The 11234-nt window shown below is 64.0% G+C and overlaps 6 protein-coding genes across 6 annotated transcripts, besides 20 other annotated features; all 6 read right to left on the bottom strand.

The window, feature by feature from the left end:
• Positions 1-45: 45 nt before the first annotated feature.
• Positions 46-62: a microsatellite.
• Positions 63-79: a microsatellite.
• Positions 80-113: a microsatellite.
• An 18-nt stretch (positions 114-131) lies between these two features.
• Positions 132-1757, bottom strand: Tco025E_05402 (uncharacterized protein; the record flags this gene model as incomplete). The annotated part of the gene is made up of 1 exon (XM_029372301.1): positions 132-1757. The coding sequence occupies one exon, from the start codon at positions 1755-1757 to the stop codon at positions 132-134; it is 1626 nt and encodes a 541-aa protein (XP_029227937.1).
• An 11-nt stretch (positions 1758-1768) lies between these two features.
• Positions 1769-1800: a microsatellite.
• A 253-nt stretch (positions 1801-2053) lies between these two features.
• Positions 2054-2077: a microsatellite.
• Positions 2078-2536: 459 nt separating this feature from the next.
• Positions 2537-2569: a microsatellite.
• A 278-nt stretch (positions 2570-2847) lies between these two features.
• Positions 2848-2942: a sequence feature (GA-rich).
• Positions 2943-2951: 9 nt separating this feature from the next.
• Positions 2952-2978: a microsatellite.
• Positions 2979-3042: 64 nt separating this feature from the next.
• On the bottom strand, positions 3043-4512 carry Tco025E_05401 (metallo-peptidase, Clan ME, Family M16; the record flags this gene model as incomplete). The annotated part of the gene is made up of 1 exon (XM_029372300.1): positions 3043-4512. One exon carries the CDS (start codon positions 4510-4512, stop codon positions 3043-3045), a length of 1470 nt encoding a protein of 489 aa, XP_029227936.1.
• Positions 4513-4633: 121 nt separating this feature from the next.
• Positions 4634-4654: a microsatellite.
• Positions 4655-4673: 19 nt separating this feature from the next.
• Positions 4674-4710: a microsatellite.
• A 416-nt stretch (positions 4711-5126) lies between these two features.
• Positions 5127-5188: a microsatellite.
• A 168-nt stretch (positions 5189-5356) lies between these two features.
• Positions 5357-5392: a microsatellite.
• A 293-nt stretch (positions 5393-5685) lies between these two features.
• Positions 5686-5710: a microsatellite.
• Positions 5711-5716: 6 nt separating this feature from the next.
• On the bottom strand, positions 5717-6730 carry Tco025E_05400 (uncharacterized protein; the record flags this gene model as incomplete). The annotated part of the gene is made up of 1 exon (XM_029372299.1): positions 5717-6730. The coding sequence occupies one exon, from the start codon at positions 6728-6730 to the stop codon at positions 5717-5719; it is 1014 nt and encodes a 337-aa protein (XP_029227935.1).
• Positions 6731-6741: 11 nt separating this feature from the next.
• Positions 6742-6789: a microsatellite.
• A 390-nt stretch (positions 6790-7179) lies between these two features.
• On the bottom strand, positions 7180-7755 carry Tco025E_05399 (uncharacterized protein; the record flags this gene model as incomplete). Its single annotated transcript, XM_029372298.1, has 1 exon — positions 7180-7755. One exon carries the CDS (start codon positions 7753-7755, stop codon positions 7180-7182), a length of 576 nt encoding a protein of 191 aa, XP_029227934.1.
• A 147-nt stretch (positions 7756-7902) lies between these two features.
• Positions 7903-7939: a microsatellite.
• Positions 7940-7945: 6 nt separating this feature from the next.
• On the bottom strand, positions 7946-8416 carry Tco025E_05398 (uncharacterized protein; the record flags this gene model as incomplete). The annotated part of the gene is made up of 1 exon (XM_029372297.1): positions 7946-8416. One exon carries the CDS (start codon positions 8414-8416, stop codon positions 7946-7948), a length of 471 nt encoding a protein of 156 aa, XP_029227933.1.
• Positions 8417-8751: 335 nt separating this feature from the next.
• Positions 8752-8836: a microsatellite.
• Positions 8837-8920: 84 nt separating this feature from the next.
• Positions 8921-8942: a microsatellite.
• Positions 8943-9020: 78 nt separating this feature from the next.
• Positions 9021-9049: a microsatellite.
• A 45-nt stretch (positions 9050-9094) lies between these two features.
• Positions 9095-9132: a sequence feature (GA-rich).
• A 101-nt stretch (positions 9133-9233) lies between these two features.
• Positions 9234-10826, bottom strand: Tco025E_05397 (putative protein disulfide isomerase; the record flags this gene model as incomplete). Its single annotated transcript, XM_029372296.1, has 1 exon — positions 9234-10826. The coding sequence occupies one exon, from the start codon at positions 10824-10826 to the stop codon at positions 9234-9236; it is 1593 nt and encodes a 530-aa protein (XP_029227932.1).
• Positions 10827-11183: 357 nt separating this feature from the next.
• Positions 11184-11217: a microsatellite.
• Between the last annotated feature and the right edge of the window lie 17 nt (positions 11218-11234).

Below are 11234 nucleotides of genomic sequence, written 5' to 3'. Positions count from 1 at the left end.
CGCTTCCCTATTCGCTATCGCCCCTCTTGCCGTCTGTGCCTGCAGCGCCGCCGCGGCCGTCCCACACACACACACACACCCGCCGCCGCCGCCGCCGCTGCTGCTGCTGCTGCAGTCACGGGGAGCCGCCGTTAGTGGCGGTTTGCCTGCGACGAGGCTAAGCCGCCCCCGCGTGTGGCCCATGCCTCCCCCAATGGCTTGGAGCGGGACCGCTTCTGGTGCGGCGGGGGAGAGGCTGGCGGCGGCGGCGGCCCCGCGACATCTTCGCCCACGTCCTGCCGCGAGTCTTCGTCCCTCTGCATGTGGCGGAGGGACTTTTCCAGGCACCGCCGCACGTCAATGGCCGCCGCGGGGTGGAGCACCACGTCGTTGAAGTGCACCGGCGCAATGTAGAGAAGAAAGAGGCAGATGGAGTTCCTCTCGGGCGTCGCCGGCTGCGCCGCGAGGGAGGCCACGGCGGAGCGCGCGCCCCTCAGCTCCTCGTGCTGGAACACCAGGTGCCAGCGCGCCGCGTCGCTCGTGATGACGTGAATGTTCACACGGAAGCACCGCGCCGCCGCGTTGAGGCACAACTCGTCCCCCCACACGCCGTCCCGCCGCATCTCGCGCAGGTACTCCTGCCACTCCGCCTCGCCGTCGAAGAGGACGCTGTAGCCCTGGGCCCGCCGCCGCATGTAATCCACGACGAGGCGGCGCAGCAGCGCGTGGTCCCCGGGGGACCCAAAGAGCTGGTTCGCCAGGCAGCGGAAGAGGCAGTTGCCGTCCGACACCTGCTCATTCACCCGCTGAAGCCCCAGCTGCGCCACACGCTCTGCGAGACGCCCCTTCGCCTCTTCAATCGCCTCCTGCCGCCTCTTCTCTGCGATCGTCTCGGCGTCATTGACGCCAAACTCCACGCCCGGACCCGCCTCCGCCCCGCCCCGCCGCTCCGCCATCGCACGGTAGGACTCCACGACCTGCTGCGGGGTGCTGTACTTATTGCAGACGCAGCAGCAGCGCATCCCCTCGGCGCTGCGGCAACTCCTCTGCTCCGCCGTGCACTGTGGGCAGGCCCACACGAGGGGTTCGTCGCAAGCGTAGCACTTGTCACTTTCCACTGCGTTAACGACGCCGCACGCGTCGCAGGTCCAGGGGATATGCAGAAAGTTCGTCCCCCTGCACCTTGACACCCGCTCCTCCCCGAAACGGCAGTTTGCGCCGCAGAAGCGGCACACGACGGGGCTCGCGCGGCGAACCTGGCGCGCCCCGCAGGGGTCCTCGCAGAGCGCGGCGCTGTTGGGCGGTCGCGAGCCTCCCGCCTCCCCGCCCTGCTGCGTGCGGCGCCACGTGGCGGAGCTGCGAGACATAACGGCGTGGGCCTGCAGCGGGTCCACCACGGAGACGGTGTCGCAGCTGTCCCTGCCCTGCCTCGCCGCCTCCCGTGCAAAGTTCCCCTCACTCGCCCGGGGTGCCGTTGCGGGCGGGACGCTGTGGCTCTTCAGAAGTTTCTGGATCTCCGCAATGAGGCGGGCGTCGTCCCTGCGCCGCCTCGGGGTGGCAACGCGGGGAAGCACACACAAAATAATCATCCGCCGCATGCAAGAGAAGCAGAGAAGGTACTCCCCGTCGAGGTTGTAATCGGCCGGTTGCCTGCAAAGCCAGCAGGCCCCGCCCGCGGTGCTGCTGAAGCCATCCTCCGCGTCACCGCAGCCGCCGCCGCCAGCCTCGCATCCAGGCCTCTCCCGCACTAACGCCACTACCGGCAGTAACGACTGCATCCCCCCACAGGCACGCACACGCACACGCACAGGCACACGCACAGACACAGGCAAGCGCGCGCCCTAAACCGGCGCAGAAAATGTGCAACTCGTGCCACGATATATAAAAATATATAAATATAACAAGCTATGTGCGTGTGTGTACGCACGCCCTTTTGCGGACTCTATTTCTCCTTGCAGCTGCTGCCGCTCTCTGTTCCTCTCGCTTTGTTTTTTTTTACCTTGTGGGGGGTGCTGGGGCCGCACCGCCCGCCCACGGACACTTGTGTGGGAGTGAACGAAGCGAGCGAGAAAAAAGGGAAGGGAGGGAGGGGGGAGGGCATGCAGGCACCCCCCACACGCAAGAGAGGGAGAGAGAAAAACACACGCACACGCAGGGAAAAGGGGGGGCGTGGGCGCACGAGCTCCAATGAGCGAAGGGGGAGGGCGATTCACGGAAACGAACTCCAGACGTAGAAAAAAAAAAAAGAAGACCAACAACCAACAGGCGGCACGCACACAGCAACCGAGCCAAACAAACAACCCGACAGACACAACCACAACTGACACACCTACAAGAAAAGGAGAAAAATAAATAACAATAAAAGCGCGTCAGGTGACCACTTCTACGACGAATCCCGTTAAGCCTGCTTTTCGTGACGTATCCGCGTGTAATGTGTTGTCCGGCAGCTCCGTTGGCTGCACGTGTGGCATTCCCCATTTCCTTCGGCCACCTGCGCCCGTGCCAACTCTACACGCATGCATGCAACCACCAGAGTCCACATCAGCACTTGCATGTGTATATATATATATATATATAATTTCTTTATATACCCCTATTTCACTCACACAGTCCCTTCCCCTGCACGCGTTGATGGGGGGGGAGGGGGAGGTGGATCCACTAGTTTCCTCTCAATTGCCTACGACATCGCCCCCCGGATCCTGCCCGGGCTCCTACTTCTCACTCCGTTCCTTCTTTTCCTTCCCCTGCCCCGCCACCCACCTCTCTCCCTCTGTTCTTTTTGCCTCCGCTTTGTTATTATTGAGCTGTTTCCCTTGTTTTTGTTTTGTTTTGTTTTTCCTCACTTTTTTTTTGTCTTCGTGCTTTTTTTCCTTCCCCCGCCTCCTACCTCTTTTCTTCCTCGCCCCCAGCCTCCTCTCGCCGCGCTGTTCCCCCGCGGCGCCCCCTCCTCCTCCTCCTCCTCCGCGGCACGCCAGACACACCCACACACTCACACACACGCTCGCAGAGAGGAAGAGGGAGGGGGCGACGCAGCACGCGCACCGTGGCGCAGAGGGGCAGGGCCTAGTACCAGTACTTGTACGACCAGTGCTGCGTCCAGTCGTAGCCGGGGATGTTGGCGCAGTAGCCAAGGTAGCTGTACACCGGCTTGCGGCTGTAGAAGTAGTGCTGCAGCACCTCCTGCACGTTGGTCGGGGTCACGTCGTCGATGCGGGCGTACATCTCCGTCAGCGGAATACGACGGCCGTACTGCAGGACCTGCCTGCCGATGTCCTCGGCGGAGTTGCTGCTGCCGTCCATGTTGAAGAGGAGCTGCGACTTGAGGTTCACCTTGGCCTGCTCAAGCTCGTGCTGGTGCAGCATTTTTTGGCAGATGCGGCACCACTCCGCCATGGTGTACTGGAAGACCTCAATCATGGCACCCGCGTCGCCCGGGCCACTCTGCGCCGGACGGCCCACGACGTACATGCCGCACAGCCCCGTCTCCTTGTACTGCTGCAGGAACGGATTGGCAACCTCGATGCACTTCTCGTTGAAGTGCGTGTTTGTCGGGGTGCTGTGGTCGAGGGAGCAGAACGTCTTCAGCACACGGTGCATCGCGTGCTGGCCCAACTCGTGCTGCGAGCGGTGGAACGGGCCGGGAATCTCACACGCGAGGGCCAGCGGCACGGAGTCCTCGCAGGCCGCCCCGCACGTCTCGAAGCCCCAGGCGATGTGGACGGTCTTGTAGCGCAGGTTCCACAGCTTGTACTCGCCGCCGATGAAGCGCGCCTCGGGGAGAGGGGACGCCTTTGCGGGGGCCGCGGCGAGGTCGCCAAAGTGGCTGTTGGCCGCTCGCTCCAGGGCGGTGTGGTCCACAGCGCCGCTGCCAACGACAACCACGCGGTTGGCGTGGAGCACGCTGGCGCGGTACGCATTGAGCTGCTCCGCCGTCACCCGTGCGACGCCGGCCTCCGTGCCGTACAGCGGGGTGCCAAGGCCGTGGGAGGTGCTATCGTAGGCGCAGCGGTATAGGTTGTCCATGCAGATGTCGTCCGGGCGCTGCTCAAACTCGTGCTGCTCCTGCAGCACGGCCTGCTTCGCGGCCTGGAGGTCGGCGTCGGTGCAGCGGGCGTTTCGCACCACGTCGGCAAGAAGCCCAACGGCCCGCTCCGCGTTCTGCCTCGCCACCCGCATGTACAGCTGGGTCTGCTCGCGGCCCACCTGCACAGTGAGTTGGCCGCCGAGCTCATCGAGCGCCTTGGCAATCTGCGGGCCCGTCTGGTTCGTCGTCCCGAGCAGCCCGCACTTTTGCAGCACGCGCGCCGTCCCTGCGTACTGCGCCGGCTCGTGGCGCGTGCCCGCGTCAAGCCACACCCCGACGGTGGCGACGGGCGCGAGGGGGTTCTCCTCGCACGCCACCCGCACGCCCTTCCCGACGGTGCTGAGGTTTGTGGGGGGGATTTTCGCAATCACGTCCCGTAGCGCCTGCGTCGTCGCGTGGTTGGACGCCGGCCGCGCCCGCTGCACAAGTGTGGAGAAGCTGACAGACATCGCACCCGCCTCGTTGCTGCTTCCGCCTCCCGGTTGGCTTCCCTTTGCGTTTGTGTGTGTTTGCTGCTCTGCGGTTTGCTCTCGCGAGTGCGCAGAGGTGCGGTGACTATCACACACCCCACGCCGCCGCCGCCGCCGCCGCGGTTGGGCAGCAGAAGAGGAAGAAAAAAGCAAAAAAAAAAAAAAGAGGAAATAAAAGCCCCAAGCCAAAGCAGAACAACAAACACTGCGGCCCCAGCGGAAGGGGGGCGCACGCACGCGGCGGGGAGGAGGCGGCCGCCACGACCATCACCACGACGAGAGGCCGGCGGGCAGGAAGGCACGTGCGCCGCCTGCGGGTGCTTTTCTCCCTCGCTGCAGCGCGTGCGGGAGGAGGGCGAAAAAAAAAAAAAGGTGCAAAATACGACAAGGTTTTGTGCCTGCGTCGGCGTGCGGCGGGTAACGGGGGGGAGGAGGAGGAGGAGGAGGAGGGCGGCAAACCAAACTTCCCCCCCCACCCCGGCATCCACGGCGACTAAATCAAAACAAACAAACAAACAAGCGCAGACTAATGCATCAACGCACGCGCGTGTCCTCCCACCGCTGGCACCACGCACAGCAAGGAATTTCGTATTGAAAGAAGGGAAATAAGGAAAAAAAAAAACAAAGAGAGCGAGAGAGAGAGAGGAGGAGAAAGCGGCGCGCGCGAAAGATACATCCTTGCACGCACACACGAACAGGCACGGACAGCGGGCGAGTGCATCGGGGCAGGCGTAAAAACTAGCCAGAAAAAAAACACACACTGTGCCTGGTTCGAGCTGCAGGGAGTGAGAGGAAGACGGATGACAAGGGAGCCGGCAGCCAAAAGAAGAGGAAAGGAGGAAGAAGAGGAACAAAAGAAAACAACGGCAACAACAAAAACCGCAACCGCTTACTCTGTTTCCTTCGCCTCGCCTCTTTTCCGGCCTGCCAACCCCATCATCTTGCGCCCGTTCTTCGGAATTGCCCGTCAATAATAAATATTTGTTTGCTTCCTTGCCTTTGTCGGTGTGCGCGGGCGTGTTCCGGCGTGAAGAGGGGGAACGACGCCATATTTGTGCCGATGGGCGCGCATAAGTACATACCACGGCGTGCGTTTCTTTTCCTGCGCAGTGCGCCAGGGCACGCGCTGCAAGCGTTTACATCTCTCGCTTTTGTGTGTGTGTGTGTGTGCGGTGTGGGCGGCTCAGCTGAAGGAGAAATGCTCCGCCCGCTTGCAGTGCCGCCGCACTGACTCCGCCCCGGCACGGAGCTGGCGCCGCAGCTCGCCGTGCTCCTTCTTCCACTCGGCCTCCACCGCCCCCGCCGCCTTCACCGCCTCCTTCTCCAGCTGCTTCATGGCGTGCCGCAGCGCCTTCAACCCCCTCGCCTCGGCCGCGGCGACGCGCGCCAGACCCTTGTACGTGCGGCCAATGTCTGTCAGGACGATCATGCAGTCATCCTGCAGCTCTCTCCGCGCCTTCGCCTCCTCGCTGGCGAGGGCCTTGGCTACCTTCCCCTTCAGGCGCACCTGGTCGCCGAGGTGCTCCTCGGCGCCCGCCCCCGCCTCATCGTTGTGCTGCGTGGTGTGGGCCTCGGCGCCCTGCGGCTGCTGCGCCGCCTCGCGCTCCAGCACGGCGGGGTCGACCTCGTAGACCTCGCCGTCCGCGGTTGTGTACTGGTAGTAGTAGTACTCCTCAGCGCCGCTCTCCGCCTCCGCCGCCGCTGCTGCTGCTGCTGCTGCTGCTGCTGCCGCTGCGGCGTCATCCATCCCGCCTGTGATGTCGTTGAAGATGTCGCTGCTGCCGCCCGCCGCCGCCGCCGCCGCCGCCGCCGCCTCCAGCTCCTCCACCTGCGCCGCGTCGGAGCAGCTGTCTTGGTACGGCTCGTGTCGCGTCGCCTCCTCGTCCGGCGTCCCCTGGCCGCCGTGTGAGGGGGTCAACATCTGCTTGAAGCGCTGCAGCAGCCTCGCCCCGTTGACGGGCTTGTGCTGAAAGAAGCCGGAGGAAAACGTCTTGGAAAGACGGCCCCCGCTCACGTCAAACGCGGAGGCGTCATCCGTCGAGACCGCGTTGGTGGGGCTCTGCTGCAGCGCGGCTTCGTCCTTCGCCGACGTGGTGCGGGAGTGGTGCGTGAGGATGCGCTGCAGCAGCCCGCCAGCGGGGCGCGGCGGGGACGCCGGTGGCCCGGTTGACCCGAACGGATCGCTGCTACTCGCCATTGCAGGCCTACGTGTGGGTATATATGTACTTATGTGTATATACGTGTGTGTGTGTGTGTATTTGCCTGTCTCTCCTGGGCCAGAGTTTTTGTCTGGCCCCCCCCCCTCTCGCAATCCCCAGCGGCCGGCACACTTCGCAAGATTGCGATAGAGAGAAAAGAAGAAGAATTCTTGCCTGTGTTTGTTTTCTTCTTTTTCTCCCCTGCAAAGAGGTGGTGTGTTCCTCTCCGTTGACTTGCACTGAGGAGAAAAAGGGAGGGAGCGAGAAAGAGAAAAAGAGACCAGGCGTGCAGCAACGCCGCCGCGGCTTCGGGCGCAGGGCGGGGAACAACGCCGAGAGAATGACGTCGAGGGCGCCTCTCCCCCCCCCCCCCCGCGGCCTCCGTGCGGTGGGTGGTTCTATGGGCGCCTGGCGGTGGCGCGTGCACGCGCGGCGACGGCCCGGTCACTCACCAGAGCGGCCCGCTGCCGCGCAGCATCTCGAGCCGAGCCCGCCGGCAGTGCGCGGGGCCTGCGGCGGCGGCGGCGGCTGCTGCCGTCGATGCCGTGTCGCCAAACGGCGGGGTGGCCGTCGCCGTGGGGTCGCGGAAGAGCTGCACGTGCTGCTGCATCGCCGTGCAGGCGCCGCCCGGCGCCGGTCCCCGCCCCGCAAACAAAAGACGCGCTTCGTCGGTGACGAGCGCGGCGCCGCCCTCGAGGTGGCAAGAGACGGCCCGCGTGGTGCTTGCGCCGCGCAGGTGGAGCCGCTGGCTCGGCACGGCGGCATCGCCGCCCACGTGCGGCGGTGTGGAAGGAAAAGCAGGCGCGTCTGTCTCCGACGCGGGCGCCACGTACACCTGCAGCGACGGGGCGGATCGACTTTCACTGCTGCGGCTGCTCCGCGTGTGCGGGCCCCCGCACTCCTCCGCGGCACCGCAGGCCCCCTGATGGGAGGGACCAACGGCCGGTCTACGATTCAGCCGCATGATGCGGTACGGCTGCTCCTCCGGCAGCTGGCGGCAGTCATAGTCCGCACCGCAGGTCATTCGAAACGGCCACTGCCCGAAGCACGCGCACACACACGCACACACGCAGAAAGGGGAGGAAGAAAAGAGAAGTAAAATAAGTGGATGTGTCAAATCAACGACACGCACCGGCACACACTGACTGGCGCATGCACGCACACAAGGCACATATATATATATAAAGAGATAGATATAGGGATAGATACTTGCCTCAGCTGCGTTGCGGCTGTCTCTTTTTGATCGAGAAGGACATGGCGCAGGCGCAGGATTCGTCTACCAGCTCGTTGCCGACGACCACGAAGGCCGCCCCTTTGAGTTCGGAGTGAAAGTCAATCACGGCCGCCTGCAGCTTTGCCAGCGAGTGCTTGTCGACGACGACGCGGGGGGGCGGCTGCGCCCCGCTCCCGTCCACCGCGCCAGCGGGCGCCACATCCGTCTCGGCGACGACAACGTCCTCCTCCGGCACGAGCGCGGCGTTCTCCTCGAGGGAGAAGTTGTACTTGTAGCCGTGGCAGCCGCCGGAGTCAATCGCCAGGCGCAGGAAGCGCTGGTCGTTGGAAAAGCCCTCCTCCGCGTTCTTCTCGCTAATGCGACGCCAGACACGGCCCGAGACGGAGAAGTTGCTCCCGTACACGGCTGAGAGGGGCGGAACGCAAAACAGCAGCCACGAGCGGCGCAGCATGCCCAAGTGACCGCGTGGGAGAATCGTGCGTGGCTGGACCTCCCGGGTGCGGCGCAGTCGAGGCCAATGCGTCGAGAAGGGGGGGGAGGCGGAACAACCTCGAAGGTCGCCGCAGCTCCGTGAAGGTGTCCGAAGTGAGTCGACGCGCGAAGAGGCGCCGCCGCCTCCCTGGCCGTCCCTTTTTTTTTTTACTTTATTTTTTCCTTTCGAGTTGGAGCCGTTGGCCGGCGCGTGCGTGTGCGTGTTTGGGGCGACAGCGCGCGCGGCGTTGGCGGAGAGACGCGACGCGGACGCAGGCGGCCGCGGGGCCCCAAAGAAGCGAAGGGCGGGACGTTAAGAACAAAACAAAAAAAAAGAGGAGGGAAGAAGGCAAAAAGAACAACAATAGTAATAAACAGGTGAAACAAGAAAAAAAAAAAACGAAGCTTCACGTGCGGGGGACTTCCGCGTCTCACGCCTCCCCTCTGCTCCCACGCAGTGGCGCGTGCCCGTCACCCGCTCCAGCGCCGCCGCCGCCGCCGCCGCCTCTGTTCGATGCTGCGTTATATTTATATTAAATTACTTCTCTTCGCGGCAAGCGCCGGCGGGGAACACGCGGCCAACGAAAAAAAAAAAAGAGAGAAAATAGAAAAAGCGACACTTGTTACGTTTGCCCGCCATACCGCCGCAGCTGCTATTCTCCCTTCCTTCCCTCTTTACTTCCTTCTTTCCTACCTACTCCGCACACACGGCGGCCAGGCACGCAGAGAGCCGCGCGCGCCCGCCGCCTTCAGTCACCCCCAGCACACGCCAACACGCATGCACACTTCCGCTTCGCTCAGTCTGTCTTTGCGTGGGAGGCCATACGCTTCTCCATGATTGGCTCCACCACGAGCGCCAGGAAGAGCAGGAAGCAGAAGAAGCCGAAGGCGAACACCATGGTGACCAGGAGCGCGTCCTCGTAGCCGAGGGTCTCGTACACGAACTCCATCCCAGGCAGGTGCAGCACGTACTCCGCCAGGTCGCCGATCAGCGTCATCTTCTCCCCCGTCGCCTTGCCCTTCTCGACGTCGTCCAGGAAGGCGGCGAGGATCTCCTGCTGCTCGCCCCCCAGCCGCCACGGCAGCTGCGCCTTGATGGCCTCGAAGCGGGGGGCGTGGCGTCGCAGGCGGTACACCTTGTCCCGCCGCGGGTCAACCACGACCACCGCGGGGAGCTCCTCCGGCTCAATGTGGTAGCGCATGCGCCAGACGGAGGTGGAGCGGCCGTCGGCGTGCGCCAGCGAAATGTGGCGAAGCGGCTCGTGACCCTCCGCCGCGGCGGCGCGGGCCTCGTTGCGCGCCTGCACCACCGCCCGCAGGACAGGCATCATCGTGGTGTCGTTCTGCGCCAGCGGGCCGTCGGTGACGACGAGGCCCACGTAGTGGTGGTTGCGGCCGGAGATCACCGAGAAGAGCCCCGGCGTCATCTCCTCCACGGCGCGGAAGCCGTGACGCGTGACGAAGGCCTCGAAGGCCGGGTGCAGCGCGTACTCCCCCGCCCCCTGCGCGGCCCCCGCGCCCTTGCCGGGGTCCACGAGCCACGGGCCCTCCTCGTAGCACTGCGGCCGCCGGTACGCGTCGCTGGCGGCGAGAAACACCTCCCCGCCGGGGCCGGTGCCTTTGCAGCGACGCCCCGCCTCAACGACGGCGGCGTACGTCGCGCTGCCGCGCGCCTCCCAGTCATTCGGCACGTCATCCCCGTAGACGACGCCGAAGCGGATGTTGCCCAACGAGGCGACCGCGTCGACGGCGGCGTTCCACGGGGCGTCGCGAGCCTCCGCCTGTCGCGTGCCCGCGGCCGGTGTGCCCTTCGCCGGCACGTACACGAACATCGGCACCCGCCCATCCGCCATCTCCGTCTCCACCTGGCGAAATTGCAGCGGGTCGGAGACGATGTCGGCAAAGGAGCCCGCATCCACAGAGCGCTGCAGGTAGACGCCAAACTGCACGAAGTTTTCCATGCTGTAGCCGCCGTGGAAACGATGCCAGCGGCCCTGCTTGCCTGTCGTGTAAATGAACGTGGGGTACTCGTGGACGTCAAAGCGGGTGGCGAGCTCGCGGTGCTTCACCGCGTTCACCACGGCGAACCGCGCGTGCGGCACCCCGCTCTGGCGCAGCAGCCGGCTGGAGTTGGCAAACTGTGGCAGGAGCACCTTGCAGTGGGCGCACCACGGGGCGTAAAATAAAATAAACCACGGCCGCAACGGCGGCTTCCCCTCGCTCGGAAAGACGTGGGCGTCAAAGCCGTCGCCAGTCAGCTCCACCACTTCCTCCAGGGCGTCGGTGCCCAGGTCCTCGAGGCGCGCCTGCGACGGCACGGCGACGATGGAAGCCGTAACGACAAGCAGGAGCAGCAGAAGCCGACACGTGCACGCCCGCGAGGCCGCCATCGTCGTCGTCGTCGTCGTCGTCGTTAACATCAATGAGAGCCGCTGCCGTATGTTTCCTGCGGCGACCTGTGTGTATATGTATGTTTTGGAGAAAGAGGGAGAGAGTAGAAAAAAAAAGTGCACGTGAGTAAAGAAGACCCCTGTCGCCTAATCTTCTGCTGTGCCTGACCCACCCACCCCTTTACTTTTCGTTCTTCCTTTCCTCGCTAGCTGCGACCCCCACCACCCCTCTTCTTTTTTTCTTTTCCTCTTTGGCCTGCCTACTCCACGCCCGCTTTACTCAGGAACGCGGCAAAAACACGACACTGACGTCAGTAACGGGATCTATGCGCAAAAACAGAAATATGTGCTTGCATCGAGAGAGAGAGAGAGAGAGGAGGAGAGACAAAGAAAAGAAAAACGAAAAAA

The sequence above is a fragment of the Trypanosoma conorhini genome, assembly GCF_003719485.1.
Source record: "Trypanosoma conorhini strain 025E chromosome Unknown Tco_14.4_contig_00313, whole genome shotgun sequence".
Taxonomy (NCBI): domain Eukaryota; phylum Euglenozoa; class Kinetoplastea; order Trypanosomatida; family Trypanosomatidae; genus Trypanosoma; species Trypanosoma conorhini.
Note: the sequence above shows the minus strand (reverse complement) of the source record. Positions and strands in the feature narration are given on the sequence as shown.